Source organism: Panulirus ornatus, chromosome 23, assembly GCF_036320965.1.
Source record: "Panulirus ornatus isolate Po-2019 chromosome 23, ASM3632096v1, whole genome shotgun sequence".
Classification (NCBI taxonomy): Eukaryota; Metazoa; Arthropoda; class Malacostraca; order Decapoda; family Palinuridae; genus Panulirus; species Panulirus ornatus.
The window spans coordinates 17,929,029-17,943,160 of record NC_092246.1 but is presented as its reverse complement, the minus strand read 5'-3'; the positions used below and the strand labels follow the sequence as shown (position 1 = coordinate 17,943,160).

Here is a 14,132-nt window from a genome sequence, read left to right as displayed (position 1 = left end):
GCATTCAGTGCTTCTTTTTCACAATATTCTACACACTGGAAATGATTCGACACCCCTTCGTCACCAGAAACAATCGATAATATACAGCCATTTTGATGCACAGATTAATGCGTGTCTTCCCTCATGACCTATTACCCTAACATCAAAGATAAGCCAGGAATTAATATGACCGCATATCCGGACCAGATGGTGGAAATGTTACACCATTAACAAGGGTTTGCAATGTAACCCACAGCTCGCTTGGGTATACTGAGTGACCAAATATAGGTTACATGTTAATCTGCCATTTTCACACGAAAGTCTACGGGAATATCCCACCACGTTTCACTACATCCGTCCACTAAACTGTCGCTGCTGCCTGTGGCACAAAAAGATATTAACCAGTTTAGTACTTTCTTCAAGTGCTACTTGACTGAACACACACTACTACTCCTACTAGTCTTTCATGCTACTTATCTTTCCATAGAGCTTATACAGCTCGTCACTTCGAGGCAATATAAGAAGCAAGTACATTTCCCAACGCTTCTGATTCACTGAAGTATCTTGCGCTAAATCATAAAGTAACCTGAAGCAAGTACATTTCCCGACGCTCCTGATTCGCTGAAGTATCTTGCGCTAAATCATAAAGTAACCAGAAATTGCTGCAGGTACCAACACTGAGTTACAAACTTGTGGGATCCTCGTATATAAAATACGGCGCCCAGCGATCCTCAGTGACAGCCGACAAGACCTATGAAGAATGATGCAAAAACTTTCTGGAGGCAGCAATACTTACTTCCCACCGACCGCACACCCTGCTGGTAACACGCTGGACCTTTATACACACACACACACACACACACACACACACACACACACACACACACACACACACACACACACACACACACACTGGGGTTTCTTTATTGCTGGTAGACCACACAATCCATTCTCTATACAGACGACATCACTCATGTAAGTACACAGGGTAGGGCGAGCGACAAGAGACACAAGTGACTAAACTCTCTTCGTAAAACGAAGGCAACAACAATTGGGCCATTTGTCTTCCTCTTTCTCCCTGATACTGACGCCCTTTTAAAAGCCTTTCCTCGTTTGGTCGACCCATCGACCCGGAGTATCGACCTCCGTCCGTTCATTAGTACTGTCCCTTCTTACCACGCCACCATATTTTCGTAGTAGTGTCTCCTAGTCCCTGGACAGGATCATGTCTCCTCCTCTCCTCCCATCTCTCTCTCTCTCTCTCTCTCTCTCTCTCTCTCTCTCTCTCTCTCTCTCTCTCTCTCTCTCTCTCTCTCTCTCTCTCTCTCTCTCTCTCTCTCTCTCTCTCTCTCTCTCTGAGCCCCACGTTATCCTATGTGTTCCTCCATGCCAGACCCGTGTTGCCTGGGAGGTATCTCCCGCCCTTTGGACGACTTCCTCCACACCAGCCGGCTTGGAGGCACCACCTCCCAACCGACCACCGCCTTCTCGAGAGGCCGGTCGAGGGTGGGGTTTAGTCTCCTCCAAACACACACTACAATACGACACGCTTTACATTCACGAGTTCGAACCCATATGTACGTGTGTGTGTGTGTGTGTGTGTGTGTGTGTGTGTGTGTGTGTGTGTGTGTGTGTGTGTGTGTGTGTGTGTGTGTGTCTTGCCCCTCCTGTCTCTTTTCCTGCCTCTAACATTCCCCATAACTTTCTTTCCATCAACCGTCTCCCTCTCTTACTCCCTCTGACCCATCCCAGTCCCCTTTCCCCTCACTCTCTCTCTGTCCCTCTCCTAGTAATACCCTCTGAAGCCATGTAGTGCGATTTTTCCATTCCCAAATTTAAATATGCAATGTTTATTAATGTGGTGTTCGACAGGCACAATTATGACTCCCTTCATAGAAGAGACTCATAATATTTCCTGCTCTGTTCTCTCCTTTCTGTTTCCTCAGTTCTAGCATTCATATCCAATATTCAGCATCCTAACCATGACCTCTGACCTGACCCGTGTGGGTCAGGACAAAGTCCAGGGTGCAGGACTTTGACCTGGCCTGAGGTCGGGGTCACTACATAGCCGACTAGGGTCAAACCCTTAAGAACGACTGTGGTAAAACGACTTGTCTTAAATACGACCATTAGAGGTCACAGGTCAAGCCACCCATAACTGAAGGTCGAAAAGTCGTCCTCAAGGACTGAACTTTTGGTCTTAGAGACTTTACTAAAGCCGATATTGTCCCCTTATGGCTGGGTCACTGTGTGTAAGGGGTCATAGAATTCCCTAGGAACATACGATGTTCCCCAGAGACTAATTGGTTGTAGAATGTGTACATAAGTACTATTCCTATGAGTCCACATGGGAAAATGAAACACGAAAAGTTCCCAAGTGCACTTTCGTGTAATAATCACATCATCAGGGGAGACACAAGAGAGAAATATAACAGTCAGTTGATATACATTGAAGAGATGCCAAATGGCGTCCTAGCTTTGTCTCTTCAATGTATATCAACTGACTGTTATATTTCTCTCTTGTGTCTCCCCTGATGATGTGAATTTACACGAAAGTGCACTTGGGAGCTTTTCGTGTTTCATTTTCCCCGTGGACTCATGGGAATATCTTGATCACGCGCAAAATTGTGATCCTTTCCAATGAGTACTATTGTATAATTCTATAATTCCTTTTACACGTATAGATTCTCTTGCAAAGATTTTGTATAAGTATACGTATAGAGATATACACAGCATCGCCAACACTCTGCAAGACTTTTATCAAACAAAAGATAAAATAAATAATGATATCATACTAGCACTGGTATCTCCCCCTCCTCATCTCTCCTCAGGCTATCTTTTTCCCATATCACCATAACGGAAATGGGTGTACATGCTTCGCCAACTCCCACGGGCAAAAAACGAAGCTGACATTTCTGGTCGACTTGATTCTAAAGTCGGGAGCTCAGTCATGCGTGTGACACTTACCCAAGGATGTGGAAAGAAGGGCAATGTACTTTCTATAAACCATCTCGCGGTTTTTCCCTGCTGGGCGCTGTCACAATAAAGTACACGCCCCAAGCCTTCCCAACTCCCAGGGGTTTACGATGATCATGACGCCATTTGTCAAGAGAGAAACATATACTTTTTTTTATGTTATCCCTGGTCAGGAAGCTAGTGTGCCAGTGTATCGATCATCCTCGAGGGGAGGATGAACAGCTGGGTTGACTGTGGGTCGACGATCTAGGCCAGGAATCGAACCTATGACGAATACTCTTAAGATTATAATAGCTTCATTACCTGGTGATCTGATTTCACTATAACACACATAAGACATTAAAAGCTTCGTGTTGTGGAGTCTGAACAGATGGACACCCAGTCTGGTCGACAGTGAATCAAGGGAAGGCAACGACCATATTGGCTCGAAAAATACTGGTCACCCGAACAGTCAGATGTATCACTTAAAGTGATATTCATACAATGAGACTCAACAGAGTCTCACAAACTCATATGAATATGTATTAGAAGTCGATGAATTCGCTATGTATAAGCGTTATTCATGGTAGTAAACACCGGCAGCCATGTTCATATCTCACCATTTTCGCTTTACATTTTTCCCCCCGACGAAATATTCGCTTCGTGAAAGCCACTGTGGACACATTAGTTCTGTAGTATGAACGAGATTTAGCCGAGCATTCATTCCGATAACTTATGACAATTCCGCTGCGCCAGCCCAGTTCCCGGATGTGTCTAAAAGCTCTCTGTTTTGTGACATATTACTCTGGCAGATGATACTGTGGGATACATAAAGATTTATCTTCCACCGAGTATAATATTCTTCTGAGGGTAAAGCGACAGAATATGAAACATTTCCATGGCACAACCTACACACACACACACACACACACACACACACACACACACACACACACCCCTGTTGCACAGAGGTCCCGGGTTCGATCTGGCTGTTGGAGGTTTGTATGTTCTATGAAAGTGCGCGTTCATGTGCACTTTGTTCTTATGTATGTATTATATATATATATATATATATATATATATATATATATATATATATATATATATATATATATATATATATATATATATATATATATATATATATATATATATATATATATATATATATATATATATATATATATATATATATATATATATATATATATATATATATATATATATATATATATATATATATATATATATATATATATATATATATATATATATATATATATATATATATGTATGTATATATATATATATAGGTTTGGATGGTATTGCAGTGGAATTTAGTAAAAAAGGGGGTGACTGTACTGTTGACTGGTTGGTAAGGTTATTTAATGTATGTATGACTCATGGTGAGGTGCCAGAGGATTCGCGGAAATGCGTGCATAGTGCCATTGTACAAAGGCAAAGGGGATAAGAGTGAGTGCTCAAATTACAGAGGTATAAGTTTGTTGAGTATTCCTGGTAAATTATATGGGAGGGTATTGATTGAAAGGGTAAAGGCATGTACAGAGCATCAGATTGGGGAAGAGCAGTGTGGTTTCAGAAGTGGTAGAGGATGTGTGGATCAGATGTTTGCTTTGGAGAATGTATGTGAGAAATACTTAGAAAAGCAAATGGATTTGTATTTAGCATTTATGGATCTGGAGAAGGCATATGATAGAGTTGATAGAGATGCTCTGTGGAAGCTATTAAGAATATATGGTGTGGGAGGCAAGTTGTTAGAAGCAGTGAAAAGTTTTTATCGAGGATGTAAGGCATGTGTACGTGTAGGAAGAGAGGAAGTGATTGGCTCTCAGCGAATGTAGGTTTGCGGCAGGGGTGTGTGATGTCTCCATGGTTGTTTAATTTGTTTATGGATGGGGTTGTTAGGGAGGTAAATGCAAGAGTTTTGGAAAGAGGGGCAAGTATGAAGTCTGTTGTGGATGAGAGAGCTTGGGAAGTGAGTTAGTTGTTGTTCGCTGATGATACAGCGCTGGTGGGTGATTCATGTGAGAAACTGCAGAAGCTGGTGACTGAGTTTGGTAAAGTGTGTGAAAGAAGAAAGTTAAGAGTAAATGTGAATAAGAGCAAGGTTATTAGGTACACTAGGGTTGAGGGTCAAGTCAACTGGGAGGTAAGTTTGAATGGAGAAAAACTGGAGGAAGTAAAGTGTTTTAGATATCCGGGAGTGGATCTGGCAGCGGATGGAACCATGGAAGCGGAAGTGGATCATAGGGTGGGGGAGGGGGCGAAAATCCTGGGAGCCTTGAAGAATGTGTGGAAGTCGAGAACATTATCTCGGAAAGCAAAAATGGGTATGTTAGAAGGAATAGTGGTTCCAACAATGTTGTATGGTTGCGAGGCGTGGGCTATGGATAGAGTTGTGCGCAGGAGGGTGGATGTGCTGGAAATGAGATGTTTGAGGACAATGTGTGGTGTGAGGTGGTTTGATCGAGTAAGTAACGTAAGGGTAAGAGAGATGTGTGGAAATAAAAAGAGCGTGGTTGAGAGAGCAGAAAAGGGTGTTTTGAAATGGTTTGGGCACATGGAGAGAATGAGTGAGGAAAGATTGACCAAGAGGATATATGTGTCGGAGGTGGAGGGAACGAGGAGAAGTGGGAGACCAAATTGGAGGTAGAAAGATGGAGTGAAAAAGATTTTGTGTGATTGGGGCCTGAACATGCAGGAGGGTGAAAGGAGGGCAAGGAATAGAGTGAATTGGAGCGATGTGGTATACTGGGGTTGACGTGCTGTCAGTGGATTGAATCAGGGCATGTGAAGCGTCTGGGGTAAACCATGGAAAGCTGTGTAGGTATGTATATTTGCGTGTGTGGACGTGTATGTATATACATGTGTATGGGGGTGGGTTGGGCCATTTCTTTCGTCTGTTTCCTTGCGCTGCCTCGCAAATGCGGGAGACAGCGACAAAGCAAAAAAAAAAAAAAAAATATATGTATATATATATATATATATATATATATATATATATATATATATATATATATATATATATATATATATATATATATATATATATATATATATATATATATATATATATATTTATATATATATATATGTGTCGGAGGTGAAGGGAACAAGGAGAAGAGGGAGACCAAATTGGAGGTGGAAAGATGGAATGAAAAAGATTTTGTGTGATCGGGGCCTGAACATGCAGGAGGGTGAAAGGAGGGCAAGGAATAGAGTGAATTGGAGCGATGTGGTATACCGGGGTTGACGTGCTGTCAGTGGATTGAAGCAAGGCATGTGAAGCGTCTGGGGTAAACCATGGAAAGCTGTGTAGGTATGTATATTTGCGTGTGTGGACGTATGTATATACATGTGTATGGGGGGGGTTGGGCCATTTCTTTCGTCTGTTTCCTTGCGCTACCTCGCAAACGCGGGAGACAGCGACAAAGTATAATAATAAATATAATATATAAATATATATATATATATATATACATATATATATATATATATATATATATATATATATATATATATATATATATATATATATATATATATATATATATATATATATATATATATATATATTATCCCTGGGGATAGGGGAGAAAGAATACTTCCCATGTATTCCCTGCGTGTCGTAGAAGGCGACTAAAAGGGACGGGAGCGGGGGGCTGGAAATCCTCCCCTCTTGTTTTTTTTTTGTTTTTCTCAAAGAAGGAACAGAGAAAGGGGCGAGATGAGGATATTCCCTTAAAGGCCCAGTCCTCTGTCCTCTTTTTTTTTTTTTTTTTTTTTTTTTTTTTCCAAAAAAAGGAACAGAGAATTGGGCCAGGTGAGGGTATTCCCTCAAAGGCCCAGTCCTCTGTTCTTAATGCTACCTCGCTAACGCGGGAAATGGCGAATATATATATATATATATATATATATATATATATATATATATATATATATATATATATATATGTACGACTCATGACACTATGAACTGGAGATACAATGAAAACTCCTTTGCTCTCTTCGTCAAAGTCATAAACCCATTCACCAGTAAGGGTAGGGAAAACATCAACACTATGTACACAACCCTGACGGAACACTGGAATGATTTGGAGGATGTAAATCCATAATGACGAGGGGAAACAAACAAAAAAAATCTCTGGGACACAGTCAGCAGCCAGAATAATCCGTTTAGGGTCGTCGGGTTCCATAATGAGTGTGATGCATGTCTCAGGTTGACCCTGACCTGTGCTGTGTTCACGTTGAAGATTCAGCTGCCGGGATGACTGGCCAATCAGTCTGTGACCTGGCTGGCCAGACGAAGGCTGCATCTGATGGTTGGATTTGGTGAATGGAGTTTCAGGAGGAATTATGATTAAATGTTTTATATTCTTAATGGATGGTTTTATAATGGTTCTCCTCCCTGACTAACCATGTCTCTCCTCCTCCTCCTCCTCCTCTTCTTCTTCCTCCTTGACTCCAACAGAGGCAGTGGCTACCGTGCTCCCGGGTCCTGAGGTGTATGTGCAGAGTGGCAGCAGGCTCGAGGTGGTCTGCCAGGTGGAGGGGTGTCCTCCGCCCGCGTTGCTCTCGTGGAGGAGGGAGGGCCAGCCGGTGCTCACCCCCGAGTCCAATACCTACGACTTGGCCCACGACAACGGCTCCACGCCCATCGCCCGCCTCACGCTCGCTCATCCTCACGCCGCTCCCTCCCACTCTGGTAGTTACAGCTGCACCTCCACATGCACCGCGCCTGTCAACGTCACAGTTCACGTGTTGAGAGGTGAGTTATGGCATTAGGTGACGCGAGAGTAGTGTACCTTCGACCAAGGTGAGTCATGCACTTGGCTGGCCCTTGAGTTATGTGTCTGCTACCATATGAATCATACAGTTCCTATCCCAGAGCAATGTAACTGCCACTAGGTGAGTCATGCACTTAGTTGGCCCTTGAGTAATGTACCAAGTGAGTCATGCACTAACTGAGTCTTGAGTACATCTATCCAATGCCTGGTAAGCCACGCAAGTGATACCCCCTAAGCAACACATTCCTGACCTTAAGACGTGCACCTAATACTGTGGTGACATAGTAGCACGTCTGCACGAATCTATATTATGATGCCAACTTTGCTGGGTGGCAAACATCACTCTGTTTCAGGACAGAGAGTTGTGAGGACACTGTATACAACTCCCAGGTTTAGTTACTGTGCTTCAGCCTTCCGTCAAACACAGTCCTTCAACGTGTGTATATATATATATATATATATATATATATATATATATATATATATATATATATATATATAATATTCATAAATCTTAAGCTTAAAGGTGTTCAATCATAAGAGCATTTTTCATCAAAACTTCTCATGTAACTTGTAAAAACTGTGTTCTGGCGGAAACTAAGTGCATAAAATCGAGTCAAACTTAGAGGAGAGACATGCTGTTCCCTACACAAACTTTATACTCCTGAACACTCGACCAGACACCTGAGTTTTGGTGTGTTGAGTGCGGTGATTGCGTGGTGGAGGACTGTGGTGCGTTGAAGATGACTATAATTGCAGTCGTGTTGGCTCGGTGAGATGAATAGTCACGGGGTTCTGTATCTTCTTGAGTCGTGATGTGACGCTCATCTGATGACTGTAGAGGTTTTGATCGTATGTTGTGACTGATGTGATGGTTCTAATATGGAATCTGGTCAAACTGGGACGAGTGTATGGTGAGTTTACTGTGAGCTCAGTGGTGTAAGAACTACTTAGTAATGGTTTTAGTGCTGGTTAAGACATGGAAATACATCGATACTACGTGCCAACATTGACAATTGTCTAATGCTTGCTGAACTGCAGTGGTAATTGCGGAAAGTCCTTGACTGGCATATACTGTTGCTATTTGGTGAGGGATGTGGATCCAGACTGGTGACAACTGGTGGCGACTGTGGCAATTGACTGTGTCAGCTAAATGGTTGTGTCTGTGGCAAGTGGTAACGACTATGATAACTGCTAGTGTGAGACTGTAGTAACTGGTGATGTCTATGAAAGGCGTTAGTGAGTGTGGTGACTGTAGTAACTGTTAGTGACTGTAACACGTTAAAGCTGGTAGCTATATAGGTGCTCATGAGGCCACTGTAATGACTTCTTACAGTGCAACAACCCGTATGGTGGTGGCTGTGTGGTGGTGAGGCGTGTGGAATAAGGGCTTTCGGGGGAGAGAGAGGGAGTCACTGGATATTATGATCTGTTTCATGCGATTAGCCAGTTGCCAATTCAGATCCTTAATAAGTTGACTTAGGTACCAGTTTAAAAGAAAAAGGAAAAAAAACAACTTTTATGTTTTACTAAAACTCAGGTTTGGTCTAACTTTTGGCCTGACTTCGGCCGTTTGGGCGAGGCTCTCTTGACTCTTAAGGTCAAGCGGAACTTTGGCCAAAACTTAAAATTACTTGCAAGCAGATCTGACTCTCGCCCGCCCTGTGTAATACCAAATCATGTCTCTCTCTCTCTCTCTCTCTCTCTCTCTCTCTCTCTCTCTCTCTCTCTCTCTCTCTCTCTCTCTCTCTCTCTCTCTCTGGGGAAGACACCTAAGTCTGGTCCAATTCATACAGTCACCCGGAAAAGTTTAACTTCGGCAAATTGCGCAGGTAGAACACATCCCCCCTCCATCACATATCATTACCACATGACCAAGAACTTAACAATAATCAGAAGTAACCTCATGATATTAAATGAATAAATATCTTACCTCGATATACCTTTAGTGTAATACTGCTAAAGTTGATGTTATCAAAATCACACCTTAGAATATTAGCCCATTTCTCTCCGTTCGTCCATACGATGGATCAGTCTAAATCAAAGTCTCCTTTAAAGACCTTCTTGTATAAAACGCTTCATCAATACACTGGAAACGTTTGCTGTTTGCCGTGGTCGGCCTTGAAATACTGTTCTGTCCACTTAAACGTTTACTGGACACAAAAGACGCGACCGTCTTTCGCCACATGTACAAATCCTCCTTCACAGAATAAATGCCACGTCTGTATACTAATGCCACAGGCCCGCTGCTCTCCTTCCTTCAGCCAAACTTCTTTCCGAGCGTCAAGCACCATCAGCGACACACTCACGGAGGAAAGCTATTTAAAACTCGCGTCCACCGTCGGCCGATCTCATAAGGCTGAGCTACCAGCAAGTTACGCATGATAATCTCTGTGTTTCTGAGTTAGGCGGCTCGAGGATATTATTTTCATCTTACATCCTTACGCGAGGAAATGGAATATAACGTTTGCCTCCGTGTTCATAATGGGGGGCCAGCATTATGTTTGTATAAACGATCCTAAGGCGAAGGTATAGGAGGATAGTGTGCCTCTGTGTATGTGTGCGTGTGTGTGTGTGTCTGTGTAGGAGAGGAACTAAGTATATATATTGTTTGTCTGCCTGCCCTTAGGAGGTGGAGCCAGTTGTCGAACGTCCCCCCTGGGGTAGTAGGACTGAGTCGCTAGTGTTCGTCCCCTGCGATGACGGCAGAGGAGTAATGTTTACCTCCCCCCGTCTGCCTTCCATCGGGGACGTAGCATAATATTTGCCCGCTTGTCTCCCCAGGGGAAGAGTTAGCGGAATACATGCAGCACCACAACACCGCGGCCCCACGAGCCCTCGCATGCAGCCTCCTGCCCTCGCTTATAGCAGCCGCGGCGACAATGCTGCTTCATTGGTGCTGGCCAGGGAGAAGCCTCCTCTTGTTACCACCACCGCCCCGACCTCAGCCACGCTCGCCCGTGCTCTGCAGGACCTCGCCCCTCCTCTCCCGGAGTCTCCTGAGGACCTGAGACACACAGGGTGTGAGAACCGAAGGAGGAGGAGTCAGGAGTAGAGTTGGAGTCAACTCGTCCAAGGTGAGCTACACTCGTGTTTCTCATTTTTGGCCTCATACACACGTATCCAAATTTTTGGTTGTGCCTTGACTGAGAGAGACCCTTGGTTCCTGAGCTTTGTTTTATACTCTCTCTCTCTCTCTCTCTCTCTCTCTCTCTCTCTCTCTCTCTCTCTCTCTCTCTCTCTCTCTCTCTCTCTCTCTCTCTCTCTCTCTCTCTCTCTCTCTCTCTCTCTCTCTCTCTCTCTCTCTGACCCTACACTAGCACTGTATAGATCTCAGTCAAGGATCCCTCTCTTTGACGATATTTGAACAGATTAACCACCAAATACATGTGTATCATGAGTATTGTTACTTAACTAGTTTCTACTTTTACTAGCATTGCACTTTACTAGTTTATGCACATTATTTGAGTTACTCTTTTGATTTACAGCTCCATTGTAAATGATAAGAGGTGTTAAGGATATATCTTCTTTCTAGGTATACAGAGTCTCACCGCAAAAGATATTGTTTCTGGTCCTCTGCAAAATGCAATATATATGTAAATTAACTATTTGTCACCCATGAATGTGGAGGTGATGCAAGGTATTACACATTTTGTTCTCTGTGATGAAATATAGTGGTTGTTTGTGTATCTGGTTAGGCTCGACACAAACCACTTGATAATGGAATCATTTTTACTTATCTGCTGTTTTAATGACCAACTTTGGTTGCTTTATCATCTGTTTGTTGCTTACGATGGTTAGTATAATTTCGTTATCTCACGTGTTCTTGGGCGAAGTAAAGATGTGTGATAACAGCCATCACCGTCAAGGTATATAGGAATGTTGGCTTAGAGACAGAAAGATAATCGAAGACACACACACACACACACACACACACACACACACCACATACACCACACACCACACACACACACACACACACACACACACACACATATACACATACACCACACACACACACACACACACACACACACACACACACACACACACACACACACACACACACACTCACATACTTACACGTACTTTGATCTAGATCACTCAGATCCCAAGATGTAATGATGTTCCTAACTAAAACTCCTCCTTATATTCCAGGTTTGGCTGTGATGGTCTCAATATCCTTCATGCACGGAGAGGTTCACCATACATGCCCCTATTTCAACAACCGCTCCCCCACCTCAACCTCAACTAACCCCCCAACCCCCCACTTCAACCAACAAACCCCCCACCTCAACCCCCACCTGCCTCACCCTGTCATCTTGGTGTTCGGTTTACATAATTCTTTTTTTGCCCGCCATTTCATATACCGCGAAGAGAAAATTGTCATTATACTGTGGGTAAGTGTGCTATATGAATAAACATATATATATATACATATATATATTATTGTGATACATTCGGGGTTTTTTTTTTAACCATCCCATCCATAAAGAAAACGAGTGTAGACTAGAGTAACTAATGAATATGGACGGACTTTACCCCGTTACTACAGCAGTGTGTAGGATGGTTTGATATGAGTTAAAAACAGCTTTCGCCATTAATATGAGCTTACCTGGCTTCGGGCGGGTTGGGAGGGGATTCTGAAAGAGGAGCCTTTGAAAAAGTTAAAAAGATTTTTTTTCCTTTGTATCGACCTAGGTAACTGAAGTAGGAGAATTAAAAATCCCTTCTGAAATACAGAGTTGAAAGCGTATAATGAATCAATTTCGGTGGAGGAAACAGGTAATGATTTATCTCTTAACACATTCCTGTATTACGTCTGTGTGTGAGTGGATGTTGACATGGACTCAACATTTACTCCAATGATTCGTAATCCCAAGAAAAAGAAAAGGTATAAGCCATACAGAACCAGTTAAAGGGTTTGATTTCATTTACGTGACATTTGAAGAGCATCGAAGATTATACAGAGGGGAAGAGGTAAAGCATTCAGAATCTCTTATACCCTGCTGGCTCCAGACCACCTCTATTGTATTCAAAATGTCCTCTGGCTCTATGCCACCTATATGCCCCTCCACTGTATATCCTTCACAGCTCTCTTCCTCTTCGATATCTTTCACTGGACCATATTTCTCTCTCTCTCTCTCTCTCTCTCTCTCTCTCTCTCTCTCTCTCTCTCTCTCTCTCTCTCTCTCTCTCTCTCTCTCTCTCTCTCTCTCTCTCTCTCTCTCTCTCTCTCTCTCTCTCTCTCTCTCTCCTCAACATTTTCCCCTTGGAGTAGAAGCTGAAGATATCCATGTTCCTGTTGCTTCACTTTCGATCTCATACAACCTTACACAATACTGAACCAATGAGATGGTTAGTGAGATTCATATCCCCAATCTAGGTCCCAGGAAGAATTTAATTCCGTGTTGTTTTCTTGATCATATCTCCGGTTTAGTCTGGCTTCATGTCTTTTCATGTCCTCATTCCCCCACAAATCATTCACATGGTTCATGTGCGTGTCTAGCTGATGTATAGTATGAGGTATTTTGAATTTCCATGCGATCACGTGTTCACATAAGATTTAGCAGTGATGCTATGCTATCCCCATGTGAATCTGGTGAAGTTATTGAAATGATGACGCAGGATTTCGTCCCAATGCAGAGCGAAAAACTTATGTCGCCACGACTCTGCGTTGTGTGTGTGTGTGTGTGTGTGTGTGTGTGTGTGTGGGTAGGTGGGTGCAAACTTCAATGCGAAACTAAATCACCTCAACAGTTCAGGTATTAACTTCACTTCTCATCATGTCACCGAAATAAAGAAAACAACCTCATATTGCGTGTGTGCCCTCCGGTAATCACCTTGCGTCTCGTCTTCCACAAACTTGTGCTTGAGAGGAAACGACGACTACTTATTAAAGTATTATACAATATTCAAGACGACCATGACGTCTGTCTGCTCTTACCAGATGACATACGGAACTCCAGGACTGTGAGGAGTTCTTGATTCCTCTCGACACCACGTGAGCTTCGAAGAAAGTGAGTCTTGTTTACAAATGACTGCTAAGAGCCATTAATGAGCCAATAAGACCCGTTGTAAATGCTTCCCCTTTTTTACGAGGAATTCTGTGTCTCACGTCAGAAGGGATACTTTATCATGTATAATCAATCCTTTATAAGCCAATTACGTCAAAGAAAGGTCTTTTTTTTTTTACCTTACGTGCGCCATTGTATTGCTGTCATTTTCAGCCAAGGAGTTACAAAGTTTCGAGAATCTAAGTCCACAAGGCGAGCAATTACTGTTTTGTGATCCTGTAGACAAAAACGCCTCGGCGGGAGCAGAGTCAGCGATAGGGATTTAAAGGTGGAGATTTGATCCTGTCGAGGAAAGACAGCGTTAAGCAGAAGA

At 42.9% G+C, this 14,132-nt stretch overlaps 1 protein-coding gene across 3 annotated transcripts in view; it reads left to right on the top strand.

Annotated features, from left to right (window-relative positions):
* Positions 1-12,199, top strand: part of LOC139756683 (hemicentin-1-like) — a 94,995-nt gene extending 82,796 nt beyond the window's left edge. For all 3 annotated transcript variants that reach the window (XM_071676336.1, XM_071676337.1, XM_071676339.1), the window contains exons 7-9: positions 7,427-7,723; positions 10,527-10,819; positions 11,901-12,199. In XM_071676336.1, coding sequence (XP_071532437.1) covers positions 7,427-7,723; positions 10,527-10,753 — 524 coding nt within the window. In that variant the 3' untranslated portion in view covers positions 10,754-10,819; positions 11,901-12,199. The remainder of the gene's footprint in view (positions 1-7,426; positions 7,724-10,526; positions 10,820-11,900) is intronic.
* The last annotated feature ends 1,933 nt before the right edge of the window (positions 12,200-14,132 follow it).